General features: G+C 41.1%; 1 protein-coding gene across 2 annotated transcripts in view; it reads right to left on the reverse strand.

The window, feature by feature from the left end:
• Positions 1 to 466: 466 nt before the first annotated feature.
• The window catches only part of pipox (pipecolic acid oxidase), a 36,416-nt gene continuing 20,883 nt past the window's right edge, over positions 467 to 15,999 (reverse strand). Inside the window, exons 6-8 of one of the 2 annotated variants that reach the window (XM_068712614.1) lie at positions 12,887 to 13,036; positions 10,155 to 10,230; positions 467 to 2,478 (exon numbers count right to left, since the gene is read on the reverse strand). In XM_068712614.1, the coding sequence (XP_068568715.1) occupies positions 2,348 to 2,478; positions 10,155 to 10,230; positions 12,887 to 13,036 (357 nt within the window). In that variant the 3' untranslated portion in view covers positions 467 to 2,347. Of the gene's footprint in view, positions 2,479 to 10,154; positions 10,231 to 11,747; positions 12,670 to 12,886; positions 13,037 to 15,999 lie in introns of those variants that run through there. The other variant, XM_068712622.1, reaches the window with a different exon arrangement.

The raw sequence follows: 15,999 nt of genomic DNA on the forward strand, positions 1-15,999 counted from the left end.
GCCTAAGCACGCAGCTGGCTTCACATAGACAAATGGCTCGACGGCTGATGTCTTTTTAACCATGTACTTAGTTGGCAAAATGGGGAATGCTGGGAAGGCAGCTAGAGGGAAATGTACTGATGCATGAAATCATACAAGCCAATAAGATTATAGCTTTTTTTCACTACCATTTATCACAGATGGGTGAATTTACAATTGCACAACAATGCTGGACTCTAGTTGGTGATGTTGGTTCTCTGGTCAAATCAAGGCAGTATTTGTTTATTCCTGGTTCACTGCATACGATTCTTGTTGCTTTGGAGGACTGGACTGATATGCAGCTGTGTAGCTCTGTATGCAGCTCAGGTAGACTGCTCTCTGGTGTTAGGGTGACATCTTCACACCTGTGTTCATATGTTTCACCATTATTAAGGAAAGGTGTCCACCCCAGTAATTCAGTGAGTGTATATGAACACAAGAAACCAGGTTACTCTGAGAAATCATTTTAAGCAGGATATCATCGTTCATAACATTTTCATGCACTGAGAAATTTACATTGTGTGAAATTTACAAAGATTCAAAAGTTCATTTTTAGAAAGAGGCTTATTTAGAATTTAATAAGCACATACTTCTATAGTGAATCTTTAAATGTATTATTTTGAAGAAAAGTGCATTGCTGCAGTTCTCCCACACTACACCGCCCCTCTACGCTCTGCACTGGCTCCTGCTGGCTACCTGTATCTGGTACAAGATACTTGCCGTGCTGTGAATGGCTCTGGCCCATCCTACATCCAGGACATTATCAAAACATACACCCTTGCTCGCTTACTACTCCATCACTACAAAGGGGCCCCTCTACCACTCAACAAAGTCTCAACTGTTTGCTGTCCTGCTTTCACAAAGGTGGACAGCGCCTATCTAGCCCCATAGCATCAGGACAGCAGAAAGTCATCTGTTCAGACAGCACCATGGCCCATAAAATAAAACCAACAAAAACACCTTTTTTCTTACCGTCTCTAAATGAAGCACTTGAAGTAGATCAGCATATTTGATGATGTTGATGTATTTGCATGATTCTTGCACTTTTTGGGTCATACCTAACCCTAACCCTTGGTTGAATGGACTTCTTGTATGTCACTTTGGAAAAGTCAATGTATTGTAATATGATCTCTCCTTTCATCCTGCTGCCTTGCCATCATAGTGATAATAAAGTCTTTGTCATGCACATGCATCCACGTTAAAGTTGATTAGAAACCCTGTTATGTGTAAATGTGTTTCTCCAGGAGAAATCTAGTTAAGGAAATCAGGTTTCTGTACCACTTACAGAAACCTGATTTCTCCTATATGACCCTTGAAGGAATCGTTTAACATTTTGGTAAATGCACTTATTTGCTCTCTTGCCCAGAGTTAGATGAAAAGATATCTACCACTCTCATGTCTGTATGGTAAATATGAAGGCAGACTGGAACCAAGGACCTGAACAAATCGGGGTAGCGGTACCCAGTGCGAGTACAGGCAATCCTAGCACCTGACTTATAAGCAAAAAGCATTATGATCACAATAAATTAATTCATCAATAAATGTATTGTTGGAGACACTGGTATGGGCAGGTCTGCTGTGCTGTGCTAGGCCCAATTACATTACTGAGTCTATGGAGGAAAAGGGATTCCTTTGTTAGCTGGCGACTCCATCAGTGGTGGAGGAGTCAGGCTGGGAAAGTTGGGGATCCACTGTCAAAAGATGCAGTCCTAACTGTGCTGTGTTCCACTCTGTCCCAACAAACGCAAAACCACAACATGTCATTTTAGCATTTCTCTTTGTGTATAGATTACACAAACAAGGCACTTTGCAGTAATGAGTAACAAAATAAGTGCTCGTTGGCAGATACAAAAAACAGAGACAAGCTATTGTCTCCTTATTGTTGCCTTATCCGCGTGCTTCCAGTCTCTATGCTAAACTAATCGTCTCCTGGCTGTAGCTTCACATTCAGAATGTAGACACTAGAGAGTTTTCAATCCCATCATCTCACAGAAAGCAAATCAGCTTGGTTCCTAAAATGTTGTACTAGTCCTTTAAGAAATCAGATTACTGCATAGAGCAGACTCTAACTCTGGCATGTAACTGCATGTGTATACACTGATTTATGATGCACGAGGGCTACATAGCTGATTACACCATGTGAACCTGGAAACACATTGACTACATCAAATAAAACAGCAACACACATTATCAATAAAGCATAAACCTAGATGATTGTGTGATTATGTTTAACAACATAAGGCTAAATTACCATGGCAATTTAAAATCATACTACTGCCACAATTAGATAAGATTTCTGGTGATCTGTTGAGGCCCTGACTATTCAGCTCTATAAAGCCGATTTGGTCTGATCCTGGAAGCGTCTGATTCGAAAAGGTGAAAGGTCATAGGAGGGCACTTCTCCTAGGATGAGTTCACACAGGAGCTTTCCAATGATTGGTCCAAACTTGAAGCCATGACCTGGAGAAGAGAAGTCATTACAGTGAGCAAAGTACGTAAGTGGATCATCAAACCCCGCCAGATGAATCAATGTCCTAATGTGAGCAAATCCATGCCCTGCACCTTGTAGTTACCCTATAAATAGCCTGCATCTGTGGACCTTTGTCTGAGTCAGATGATGGGTTTGAGCCCCACATGAGTGCATACATAAAAGAAGAGTAAAGCTGTTGTGATGCCTGTCACTGAACATCTATTCACTTTAGTGAACCGGGACCAAATGCTAAATTAAGGGAGATTTGTTCTTTCTCTGCGTAATGGCTTCATGTGCTCAAGCCCAGGAGTGAGATGAGAGTGCGTGTATTTTCAAAATGCAGCAGTCTGATTGTCCTTGTTGCTAAGGTCTGGGAGGCAAATTGTGAATATCAACAGGGCTTGAGGAATGTAGCACATTGCCATCGGACAAAGGTCTCGGAGCTCTTGTGGCTTCTGCCTGGCTTTGAAGACATAAAAGCTTGGCTCCGACAGTTTGGCCGCGTGAATTTTCATCTCGCTAGAGAAGGAGAATGGAAAACCTCAATAGATGGCCAAGCCCACGGGGTGACTTTGTAGCTATGGCAACCCCCCAGCACTTGCTTTAAAGCACTTGTGTCGGGCTTTGATGACAAATGCATGTAGTGAAGGAGGGCGAGGAAGGCAACGCAGTTTTTTCAGTATTTGGGAGAATCTCTGTGAACCTCTCCAATATGGCTCTGAGCATCTTTTCAAGAGAATGAGCACAAAGAGTACAGATAATAATTAACAATGAGTAATAAACATAATGAGCAAAAAGGATCATAATGTCTCTGGAGACATTGTGATCTAAATATAATGCAAAACTGAAGTCATGGGAGAGTTATCCTAATTATCAGTTTCCGTCTTTAATGCCTTTAATGTCATCATCCAAGTCATAATTACGACTGGAAAACGTGGAGTTTAATAGTATGGTGGTATCTTTTAAAACAAAAAAAAGGTAACAAACATGGATGTAGAACCTCAGGGATGGAAGTAGTAACTCACATTTACTCGTGTTGCTGCAACGTTGTTGTTTTGTGAACAAGTATTTTCTAATTTCAGTAATTTTATATTTTCTTACGTAAGCTGACTACTTTTCAAGCCACACTGGTTATACTAGAGAGGCTGAGAGGACTGGTTCTAGTGAGACAGAGAAGATGAGTGGACTGGTTCTAGTGGGACAGAGTGGCTGAGAGGACTGGTTCTAGTGGGACAGAGAGGATGAGTGGACTGGTTCTAGTGGGACAGAGAAGATGAGTGGACTGGTTCTAGTGGGACAGAGAAGATGAGTGGACTGGTTCTAGTGGGACAGAGAGGATGAGTGGACTGGTTCTAGTGGGACAGAGAAGATCAGTGGACTGGTTCTAGTGGGACAGAGAGGATGAGTGGACTGGTTCTAGTGGGACAGAGAGGATGAGTAGACTGGTTCTAGTGGGACAGAGAAGATGAGTGGACTGGTTCCAGTGGGACAGAGAAGATGAGTGAACTGATTCCAATAGGACAGAGAAGACGAGTGGACTGGTTCTAGTGGGACAGAGAAGACGAGTGGATTGGTTCTAGTGGGACAGAGAAGATGAGTGGACTGGTTCTAGTGGGACAGAGAAGACGAGTGGACTGGTTCTAGTGGGACAAAGAAGATGAGTGAACTAGTTATAGTGGGACAGAGAAGATGAGTGGACTGGTTCTAGTGGGACAGAGAAGACAAGAGGACTGGTTTTAGTGGGACAGAGAGGATGAGTGGACTGGTTCTAGAGGGACAGAGAAATAGAGACAGTGCATGCTGCACCCACCTTTGAACAAAATGGCCTTTTTTGCTCGACTTTGCACTGTGCATTTGGTGTGATGGCCGCACAAACATTATTTAGCTTCACTACTCGTAAGGATGTAAGAATAAAACATATTCAGTAATTTATTAATTTGACCAGCATTCTTGTATTGCGGGTCTTTAGACTTTTAGTTCCTTTATCTCAGCATGCTCCTCTGAAAGCAGAGACTTGTGAGCAGGATATTAATTACAGATATAATTAGGTAAAGGACATGACTGCATGGAGACATGAAAAGTGTCAGGACACAATAGAAGTAACTGTAGAAGAGGTGGAGATCTTCTGGGTGCTCTGCCATGTTAATTAGAGAAGAACAGGAGTGTAGACCCCAAGCACAGGCGCATTCACCTCACAATGGACAAGAACATCTCATTAAAAGTTAAGGATCTATGTCCCTAGAACACATGAACAGTTTGGTGTGTCCAGCTTGACTCTGTGGACATTCTGCAGCTCTGAACACATCAGTATATATTCTTAAACACTGTTTAATTGCTATCGTTTTTTAAAAGATCCACTTTCAAACAGATTCTGTCCTGAGTCCTGAGAGTCCTGAGATTCAGTTAATATTAAATGATTTGCATTTAAGGCATTGTCTTAACTTGACATTCAGCAGCTTTAACAGCTTACAAGTAACTCTTGATTGTGGAGGATTTTTGAAAAATAGGAAAAGAATAAATTCTAACATTGTTTTAAGTTTCACAATGAACACTAACAGACACTGGACAACACAGCTAGTTCTGTCCTCTGAATGGCTGAGGCCTGGCTAGCAGCCATTAATTATGTGAACTCGAGGCGTCTGCTTAGCTCCCAGCAACACATTCTCAGTCCCACTCGTCACATACGGGCTGGCATCTTTTTCTAACACACTGTAGCCCAGTGCACGTTTGCAGTGAACACGTGGTTAACGCTGTGAATTCCAACAATAAGACTTGCTTAGCTTTAGGCAACAAACCTTCTTAGTTTGGTTTCGGAAAAACATCATGGTTGGGCTTAAACTTTATTAGACTTGTCATTATACATTTTTACATATACATGAAATTTGACCTCTGCATTTAACCCATCCCTAGCAGGGAGCAGTGGGCTGCTGAGAAGCGCCTGGGGAGCGGTTAGGCATTCAGTGTCTCAGGGACACTTCTGCACAGGACATGTAGCAGTTGAGGATCGAACCGCCGACCGACCCTCTCTAACCAATGAGCCACGGCCGCCCAAAATAAGTACATCAACTAAGGATGAACGTCACAAACGTACGGAAAACATAAGTCTTCTGGTTGAAAGTCCTGTTTGTTTGACCACTCACGGTGTGTGTTTTTTTGGTCCTATACTACATCATCACACTCTAGGAGCTGTTTCTCTGAGAATCTCAAAATGACACTGATGGGTTTACACTGTAGTTACTTGAATCCCTGGTGCGTCTTATAAAGACACTTAAGGGTTTCTTGTTCGTCTGTATCAGACGCAGAGGGACGTGACAAAGAGTCAGTATTTGCCGCCCTGGGAATGAGAATGGGACAACGCCCTGGAAATGAAATTACAAATGTGAAATCCTCTTTTTTTCCCTATATTCCATAAAAAGTTCAGTGTACTGTAAACAAATACTGTTCCAGAAACAGCCTGACATTGCCATCTAACCCTGAGTTAGATGAGAGGATGATATCAGTTTCATCTCCGTACAGCAACTACAGAGGTCAGGGACATTTTGGTCTAGCTTAGCAAAAACAAAAGGAGCAAAAACACTGCTCCATCCATCCATCCATTTTCCTCCGCTTATCCGGGGTCGGGTTGTGGTAGCAGCAGGCCAAGCAGGCTGACCCAGACTTCCCTCTCCCCCGCAACATTTTCTAGCTCATTCTGGGGGATCCCGAGGCGTTCCCAGGCCAGCTGGGAGATGTAATCACTCCAGCATGTTCTGGGTCTTCCCCGGGGTCTCCTCCCAGTTGGGCGTGCCCGGAAAACATCCAGTGGGAGGCGCCCAGGAGGCATCCTGATTAGATGCCCGAACCACCTCAGCTGACTCCTTTTCGACGCAAAGGATAGTGGCTCAACTCCAAGTTCCCTCCTGATGTCCGAGCTCCTTACCCTATCTCTAAGGCTGAGCCCGGCCACCCTACGGAGGAAACTCATTTCGGCCGCTTGCAGACCTTGTCCTTTCGGTCACGACCCAGAGTTCGTGACCATAGGTGAGGGTAGGAACGTAGACCAACCAGTAAATTGAGAGCTTCGCCTTCCGGTTCAGCTCCTTCTTCACCAAGACGGTCCGGTGCAGCGCCTGCTTTATTGCTGCAGCCGCACCGATCTGCCTGTCTATCTCCCGCTCCATCTTACCCTCACTCGTGAACAAGACCTCGAGATACTTGAACTCTTTCGCTTGAGGTAGGCACTCCGTCCCCACCTGGAGGGAGCAATCCACCGATTTCCGGCGGAGCACCATGGCCTCAGATTTGGAGGTGCTAAGTCTCATCCCTGCCACTTCACACTCGGGTGCAAACCGCCCCAGTGAATGCTGGTAAAACACTGCTAAAATGTCAAAATTAAAAAAAAATATATTTCTTTCAGTGACTTCAGCTTTTATATTGTACATGTTTTTCAGTTTATGAGTCGACAAGGTTTAGAGCTTAAACCTGACAGCCCCACACGAGGAGACAGGAACTTTGAGATGATGTATTCAGTCACTTGTAACTGCTTGTGAAATCTCAATGCATATTACATGACTGTTTGCAGACATGAATACAAAAAGAAAGGGTGCATGGGTAAATAGGACAGTTTTGGAGTTGTCTCTGGTATTTGAGCAAAGTTAAGCTATTCATGTCCTGGGAATAGCTTTGTGCTGAACACATGACAGAACTGATATCTCATTTGAAGCTGATTTGGCCTCTCACTAACATAATCAGCGGTTGTAGCTGCAGCACACAGCTCATAGAGGTTAACTTCAAAACCCTTAGTTTATCAAACAACAATATTTTTCCTGTAAACATCCAAAATCATGCAAACTGTATGTAAAAACCGAAGAACATGATTAGAAGTAATGCAAAGAATGATAAATTCATGAAACCTTTTTCAAGTTGCACTATCATATCTTTTTTGACATTACAAAGGCTTCCTTCAACATGCTAGGACACTGGCTCTCTCCTCTAGCCATTCAAATACACATACGCACTGTTAAAAATCTACTGACAAAAATTACAACTTTTAATTGCATTCAAGTGCTGGGATTGGCCAGGCGTCCATAGTCGCCGAGGTACCAGTAACCTGATGTGTTCAGGTCCTATGCCCTGACCCTTACTACTCGAGGTTAATGCCAAACCTCAACCAACTGTCTATTCCAAGAAATGCAGTGGGATTCATAATTACGTGAGTATGACATGACTCAGTTCTACAGATGGAATTAACGCTGTCCTGAATTCAAAGACAACAGGAAATAAACATGGAAATGCGATTGTGTCTATATTAGGGAGCAAACAGTAAATTAAAAGGGGAGCGCTCTAGGAAACATGGTCTGAGCAAAATGTTTTAAAATATAATAATATAACGGTAACATTTTCAAATGAAGGCCTCTCTCTAATTCAAGCCTGTTTCAAATAAAAGTCTGCTCTCTCTATTACTAATCCCGTCATTTCTGTTTTCTTCCTCCTGTCCAATAAATCCTTCTTAGACCGTGACCTTGTTCCTCTGACCACAGACATATACCTCTGGAGCTTTTTATGTCTGAGCTTGAAACACACATCACAGGTCGTCACACGTTCCTCTGTGCTGCTCACTGAGCACTGGACCACTTGGCTCTGTGTTTCTTGGTTGAGGAGGAAACAAGTGATGCTGATTAATTTGGCTGCTGTAGTTTACGTACTGGCACTCATCAGCACGCTTCTTTCTGCTCTTTGACTGCTGTTTGCATTGTTCATTTAGACATCGACTCCAACGTAGAAGCTTTTTGTTGTTGTTGTTTTTAAGCATTTTAACTTTAATAAATGATTGTAGACAGAAGTGTGACATCCAATAGCCTACATGTGTCAAAAATGTTTGGCCGATATGTGAACATTTTCCAACCAGCCATTAGCGAAGTATTTCTCAAACTGTGGGGCGTGCTCCTCTAGTGGGGCGCAGTGCTATTACAGGTGGGGCGCAGGGGGAAATGGAGAATTTTTTTATTTCAAGAACTTTATTGAGAACTTCACATATTACAAAAGTACAAAGTACACAGACAATAAACTAAGTCATTAATAAATACATGGCGTCCTGTAAATGTTTACGTTACGCCGTTAACAGGTTACGCTTGCGCATGCGCGACGGCCAAGATCCTTGGCGACTCACATGTGAGCTCCACTCATCGGACAGAGGGCTGTGGGCATTCTGCTTCCCTTCGCCACATCCTACCTCCGTGAGATCAGCTTTTCTGCCTCTCTCAAAACAGAATACAGATCTAAGCTCAAAATTGAGCAGGAGTTGAGAGTGGCCATATCAAGTCTGCAACCCCGTTTTAAATAGATTTGTAGTGGAAAGCAGGCTCATTGCAGCCACTAATACTGATAAAACTTGATGGCTCACACATATCTGCACTCATTTTGTTTTGTTTTGCACAGGTTGCACGTTATTGTTGTTTTGAAAAGATATGCAGTGTAAAATTCTAAATATTAGTTCTTTTTTGCACAGATAGAACTTTATTTGCATTGTTCTAACAAAGTGACTGCACATTTTATTTGTTTTGGTATGATGGAGCAATCTGGTTTACTTGAAAGTGATTGCAATTTTCTTAATTCTATTATTTGAAAAAGCACAGATAGAGAAGTCACAAAATGTTATTTCAATAAAAATTCAACATGGACCATTTTGTTGGGGCATTTTTCTTCCTCCAAAATGGGGCGTGACAGAAAAAGTTTGAGAACCACTGCATTAGCCCAACAACCAATGCTCGCCAATATATTTGCACACGCGGCCAACTCCTCAGCTGCTGTCATGGTTTCAGCTGAGAGATCAGCTAGAGGTAGAGCATCATGAAACACACTACATTCAAACTCAACAGACACAAAATAAAACTCACCAACACCTTCTTGGTCGGCCTTTCCAACAACCACAAACTCTCACAATAATCTCTAACTGTTCCCCCACTGTCTCATACTCCGCAAATCAGCGATGGCCTAAATATTTGTACATTCACCTAACCCTAGTGTCGACAGCCCTTGTGTGTTCCATGATGCTTACACAAGCCCACCACTTCGGACCAGAGTTTGTGCTGACATTCATGGTGCCCAGAGGATGAATTTCAATGACAAAGGATTTGTCTTTGCTTTATAACCAAATGTCTAAACAAATAACGCCATTTCCACCAGTCTTCGCTTTGTGTTTTGTGCTAATTTGTAAACGTTACAATGATAATGCACTAAAATATAATGGTGTACATGGTAAACGTGACCTGATATACATCAGCATGGTAACACTGACATAGTGAGCATGTCAGCCTTTAGTGCAAAGCACCACAATGCCTCACAGAGCTTTCAGCGTGGCTGTAGACTCTTATATGACTGTACAGCGTCCTAATAATTGCTCTAAATAAATTCTCACAGCTGGATGGCTGCTGGGTTCAGCTGTTACTAGGCTACAGATTACACTATTAGCTAGAGAAGTAAAGGAAGCTTAATTCCAATGCTGACAACGATGAGTTTGAAATGTCGACTTCCGCGACATACAAACTGTAGTTCTGTATTGTTTTCTGGCAAGTGGATACGTTAACAGTGGGATGATGCAGCCTAACACACTCATGGCTTGTCAAAGATGATCCCTTTCCATAGATTTTCTTTGATTTGGTTCACGATATGTTGTGTTGTGACGTACCTGAAAATCCTGCTCCAAACACAATGTTACTGTGGGAGGGGTGACGGTCCAGGACAAAATTCTGGTCAGGTGTTATCTGCAAAAACGACAAAACATGAAGAGTCTGACAAAAATGAAAGGGTTTGGAACCACAGGGAGGAGCTGGGATCTCACAGACTTGACTAATGCTCTTGTTTGATAAAAGCAATGTAGCTTGTACATATTTAGTCAAGCGTGATACAATATTCTTCTTCCTGCCTCTTAATTCCACCATATGGAGACATGAATAGAGAACTGAGAATTGCCGATTTTCCTGAGAACCATTAGACAAGGACACACACACACACTCCCTCCCTCTCCATCAAAGTCATAGCAGAAAATGTATTTAACTGGATGAAAGAGTCCAGCGCAGAATACATAATGAACTCTGACAAAAGGGAAAATTTTACCACAACTGTAGAGACACATGTAATTTAACTCTCTGTCCTCTATTAATAGTCCCTGGTATGGAACAAAACACTTGCTGTTAAGTGAGAAAAGAGCGTGACTGTCACGATTTTCAGGGGCATTGGACAAGGTCACAGAAATGATGTTTTCCTACAGCTTCAGTATGTGATCGCGGTAAAAGCAGCTCGCTGTGTGTGTTGCTGGAGGGCAGAGCGGCTGCACAACCCCCACCCCCGCAACACACATACACACTGTATACTTCTATCTTTGTAAGGACACTCATTGACTTAATACATCAGCCATTACACAAAGACTGGGTCGGGGCCCACAGATAGGTCGCAGGAGATTTCATTAGGCTCACCAAATAAATTCTCAGAATTTCTTCCTTAGTCTTTTAGTCAACATTTATATCTGCAGTACACCTTTGAGCCACATGGGGGAGCCTGATTGTTCGTATTGTTCTGATAATTGTAACCTACTTATAACATTGAATCTAATATGAAAGGCTAGCTACATTCTGTTTGTTTAACTGATGAGAGGAAATGAAAAGAATGAGCCAGCCTGTTAACTCCACCTAAACGTATATTGTTTACCTGATGATAGTGTGGGGTTGCTCATGGGTAGACTTGTCCTTTAACCACATGGTTGGCGATTCCATCCTCACTTGCTACTGTCTGCATGTCAAAGTTTGAGCAAGACACTGAACCCCTAGATGCTCCCCGGGTGCTTTACAGCAGCCCACTGCTGCTAAAATGATTTCCTTCATCCTAAAATATGTATACTTTATGCAAATGCTTAGGATGGGTTAAATGCAGAGGTGAAATTGTATGTTTGTACCTGTATGTATATGAAAATTGAAATACGGTTTAAGTTTAAGAATGAGCAAACACACACACGCAAACACGCATACACACACACACACACACACACACACACACACACACACACACACACACACACACACACACACACACACACACAGACACTCAGAATCTAACAGCTGAGAATGGCATTGGAAAGTAATTTCTAGTAGTTAATTAAATACAGACAGCTACTTATACACTTCATATTAACTGATGAATATGGAAGCCCTAGAAGACTTTATTAAAATGATAATGTAAACTTGAAAATTAAAATGACAATAGCATTATACATTTCCACATATTTGTTATTTGAGTAAATATTTTAATGAAAATGCAATAGATTGATGTGAGATTTATAAAACAGAATCAGGTATACATGCAGCTTTATAAATCTCGCAAAAGAATTCACATTCACATTCTGTCTTTGTGCGTACAAAAGGTTAGAAGTTGTGAATCTAATATTTTATGCACCTGACAATGATGCTGGGCTGTTTTGACATGTGGTGCACATGTCTGGAAAGTAATGGAGCTAAAATGAAAGAGATTTCTGCTGCTAAACATGGAATATTGTTGAAGAGAAGACACTTTTGGAACTACCATCTTTTATTCTTCCTGTATGATGTCTTCAGCTCAACAGAAAGAGCATTGATTGAAAAAATGGCCTCCTATAGTACTGTGTGTTAATCCATTGATATTACTCTAACTGAAAATTACTGAAAATTGCAAGTGTATTACTATTAAAAACATTTAGAATCAACACTTTTTATATCATTAATATTAGTTTTATTTAATGTAATTCCTAAGTCTTAAACTACAGAAATGCTGATGGTTATCATGGGATGATTCTCACTTAAACATGTTTTTAAAGCTATAAACTAAAAGATGTGACTGTACTGTGATTAAACACATCAATGCCGGTCTTAATATTGACAGTTCTTACCAAATATATAAAAATCCCAAAAACCCTCGACTTCAATATCTAAAATGGCTGCTCTGCGCATCAACAGTAAAAAAGCTGTAGTAATAGGATTTCTATTATCACTTCTGTCTCATTATATTAGTCATACATACATACAGTACTTTCCAACTCCAATCAGTGAAAGTGTGTCTACCCTGGATGAATGCCTAAAATACCGGCATAATAATAACCCCATTTGTAGTGCTGGAACGCAGTCAACTCGGGTGTGAAGTCATTCCCAGCTCCTAATTCAGCATTAGGCACCAACCTTGGGGTGAAGTTACACTTTAATTAATGAACAAAATAGAAATATTTGAAGTGTGAATATTACCTAAGGACTTTTAATTAATGTTTCATTAAATAAGTCTTGCCAGTTTGTTGAATCTTCTGATGTTCTCTGATGACCCATAGATGTCATTAAACTGCTGGACCTTTTGAGGCTAAAATCTCAATACTTTGATGTACTGTGACGTGTGTAAACTGACCGTGTACATGCAGCTCTCCACCACAGCAGGTTCAGGGACCAGGCCAGGGAAACAGCGGGCAATGACACGCTGGAGGATGTCAATATCAGACTTGTCTGTCTGCTTGTCTCTTTCATCTGGATCTGTCTCACCTCCAATATGGTAGCATATCTGCACACAGAATGACATCATCGGTATTATTTATATATGAAATGCTAAAAGCTCGGTAGCCCTGTCTACTTTAGATGAATTACAGCAGCAGCAGGCCAACGTTGTTCATAATATAACACCATCCAACCCTGACTGTGTTCTGTAGGGTGTATATATTGGTGTTAATTTCTATAATTTCATGTTTTTGCATGCTTACTTGTAGCATAAATACGGCATTTATTAATTTAGTATTCAGTTATCAAGGGTCTTTGTGTCATTTCTACCACCACCATTTGAATCACAACAACGTCAAAGAGACTCAGCCTGGCACTCCTTAAGCACATTGTCCACTGTTCAAAAGAGCAGGTGCACCATGAGCTCTTTACCATGAGCAGCCCCTGTCAATGATTACCATAGCACGCAGGGAAGCAAAGCACAATTTAAAAGCTGATGTAAAGATGCCAATGAGTAATAATAATAATACATTTTACTTGTATAGCGCTTTTAAAAAAAAAGGTACCCACAGGCATTTTACATGGTAAAAACTGAAAAAATCAAAGCAATTACAATACAAACAAAAAATATGGCAAAACAGTAAGCAACAACACAAAAACAAACATAACTAGCATCAGAGGTTAAAAGCAGATTTAAATGGATGAGTTTTAAGTGCAGTTTTGAAAGTGGCAATTGACGGGGAATGTCTGAGATGCTGGGGGAGAGAGTTCCAGAGGGAGGGGGCAGCAATGGAGAAGGCCTTCATTGACCCCTGTGCAATGACAGGAAGCAAAGAAGACCATCTTTTGGTCTCTACTCTGAGGGTGGAGGGCAAAGCTACTCGATATCCGTTTCTTTATCACCAACACATTCTCATTCCCAACTCATCAAATACCGACACTCGGTCAGTGGCATTAAGCTTCAAACTATGACGCTCTAGGTTCCCCTCTAGAATCAGTTTAGGACATACCATGGACGGTGTGTCAGTTTCCATTGTCTCCTCCTCGTTATATGCATATTGTCTTTTCAAAATAAACTTCCGTATTCACGGGAAGTTTAGGTTCAGGCAACAAAACTATTTAGTCAGGTTTAGGAAAAGATTGTGGTTGACGTTAACAACTCACAAGACAACTGAGTGAGTAACGACTCAGGAGACAAACCATACTAACGAGTAACGGGACTAACGACTCACGTGATTAACAATACTAAAGAGTCATGTGACAACGTTGCCTTTTAGTTTCACACGTGACATACAGCGGCCTCCTGGGTGAAAGTTTGTTTGTTTGACCTCCCCTCCCACCCGCCCTACACTAAATCTATCACTCTTTATATTAAACCAGTTGCTCTGACTGTTCAATAATGACAGGGGTGAGTTAGTTGAAAGCCCGGTGTGTCCCAGTCAGACACTAAAGGGTGCCTCTGTGTGTTGATATCAGACACTGAGGGGTGCTGACCACCAAGCTGTGGTATTTCATGAGTTGGACTGACAACAGGAAGGTTGTGTATACTCTGAAATTCACGAGTTCATGAGTTGTTAAACTACTGTAAAATGAACTAAACATTTAAACAAATGAATAGAGAAGTGTTTTAAAATGAGAACTAAATCTAAGTGATTAACTTTTCTCATGCTGTTTGTATGTATATATATATATATATATATATACAAACAGCATGAGAAAAGTTCTGTAATTTGATCAAAAACACCTTTGTGTGACAAAAGCGAATATCATATCTCCTTTTGGTCCGTTAGGGTACATAGTCACATCGATAATGCATCCTCCAATATATAATATAATGCAGTATAAATATACTATATAATGTATATATTCTGCTCAGAGCACTGTATAATTTATTTCTAATGCATTATAATAAATAATCACACACATTATAAAGGATTTTATGAGTACAAGAAAACAGTTATTATATGAAACTAAACCTCTCGAGTCATCATTTTACATATCTACGTTACTTATTTAGGCTCCTGTTGTCAGCTTGAAAAGGTAAAAGAGTGACTGCCATACACACAAAGCTGCTTTTGTGTGCTGCTCCTGTCAGCCAGGTCTGACACTTACAGTCTCACCAGAGACCAGAGGCACAGCGAGAAGGCTGAGGAATTACAAGAGCTGCAGTTTTTTTTCTTTTTGGAAAACTTTCTGACAGGTTGATGCTGTAAAAATACAACAAAAACTAATTACAATATTCTTCTCTGCATCATTGTGTGTTTTTTGTCAAACTATGTTAAATGGTCCAAACATTGGACATACAGTAGCTCTGGTGACTGTGTGAATAATGTGACGTGGCATCACCATCTGTCCACTCCTCTCTTCTATGCATGTGGTCTGCTATTAGGCTGTGAGCTCCTGCTGGCCCGCCATAATGCCCAAAATAGAGATGTGCCATCAGATGACTTCAAACCCAGCACAACTCCCACAACTAATCTGATGCTGAGGTGAGACAAATTACATTTTACAGTTGACTTTGCAGCAGTGTTTTTATTTAAAAGTTGACTGCAATTGTACCACCGGGGCAATGTGGATCAAGAGCAACATTCCAGCCAAAAGAGGCAGAAAAGCTTCTCTGTATTTGCAGATCGGTGTGAGGGTCATCTATTGGTGAGCGGGATTAAAGAGATGAATATATTATCAGTAACTGTACAAAATCTGTTATTTAATTTTAATTCCAATTAACGAAATAAGGATGCTCCCACATTTTTCATTTTGTAGTTATCTTTTTATAACTACAACATATGCTTCCACTTCATTTAATGAATCACCACAGTTAGGGAACCAGAGGGGGGGCCAGGCTTAATATTAGAGGGCACTGCCCCCCTCCCCCCCTAAAACCACCATTACTCTCACACATATTTTATGCTTCAAGTCTATTTTTGTCACATTTAGTGAAGCGGAATCTGTCTAGACAGCTGTATAAATTACACACACTGCTATTCATGTGTTTTGAACTCATTAACTGTATCTACATTCATTGATCAA

This window comes from Cebidichthys violaceus, unplaced genomic scaffold (genome assembly GCF_023349555.1).
Source record: "Cebidichthys violaceus isolate CVI_PGR_0920_01 unplaced genomic scaffold, fCebVio1.0.p SCAF_1, whole genome shotgun sequence".
Lineage (NCBI taxonomy): Eukaryota > Metazoa > Chordata > Actinopteri > Perciformes > Stichaeidae > Cebidichthys > Cebidichthys violaceus.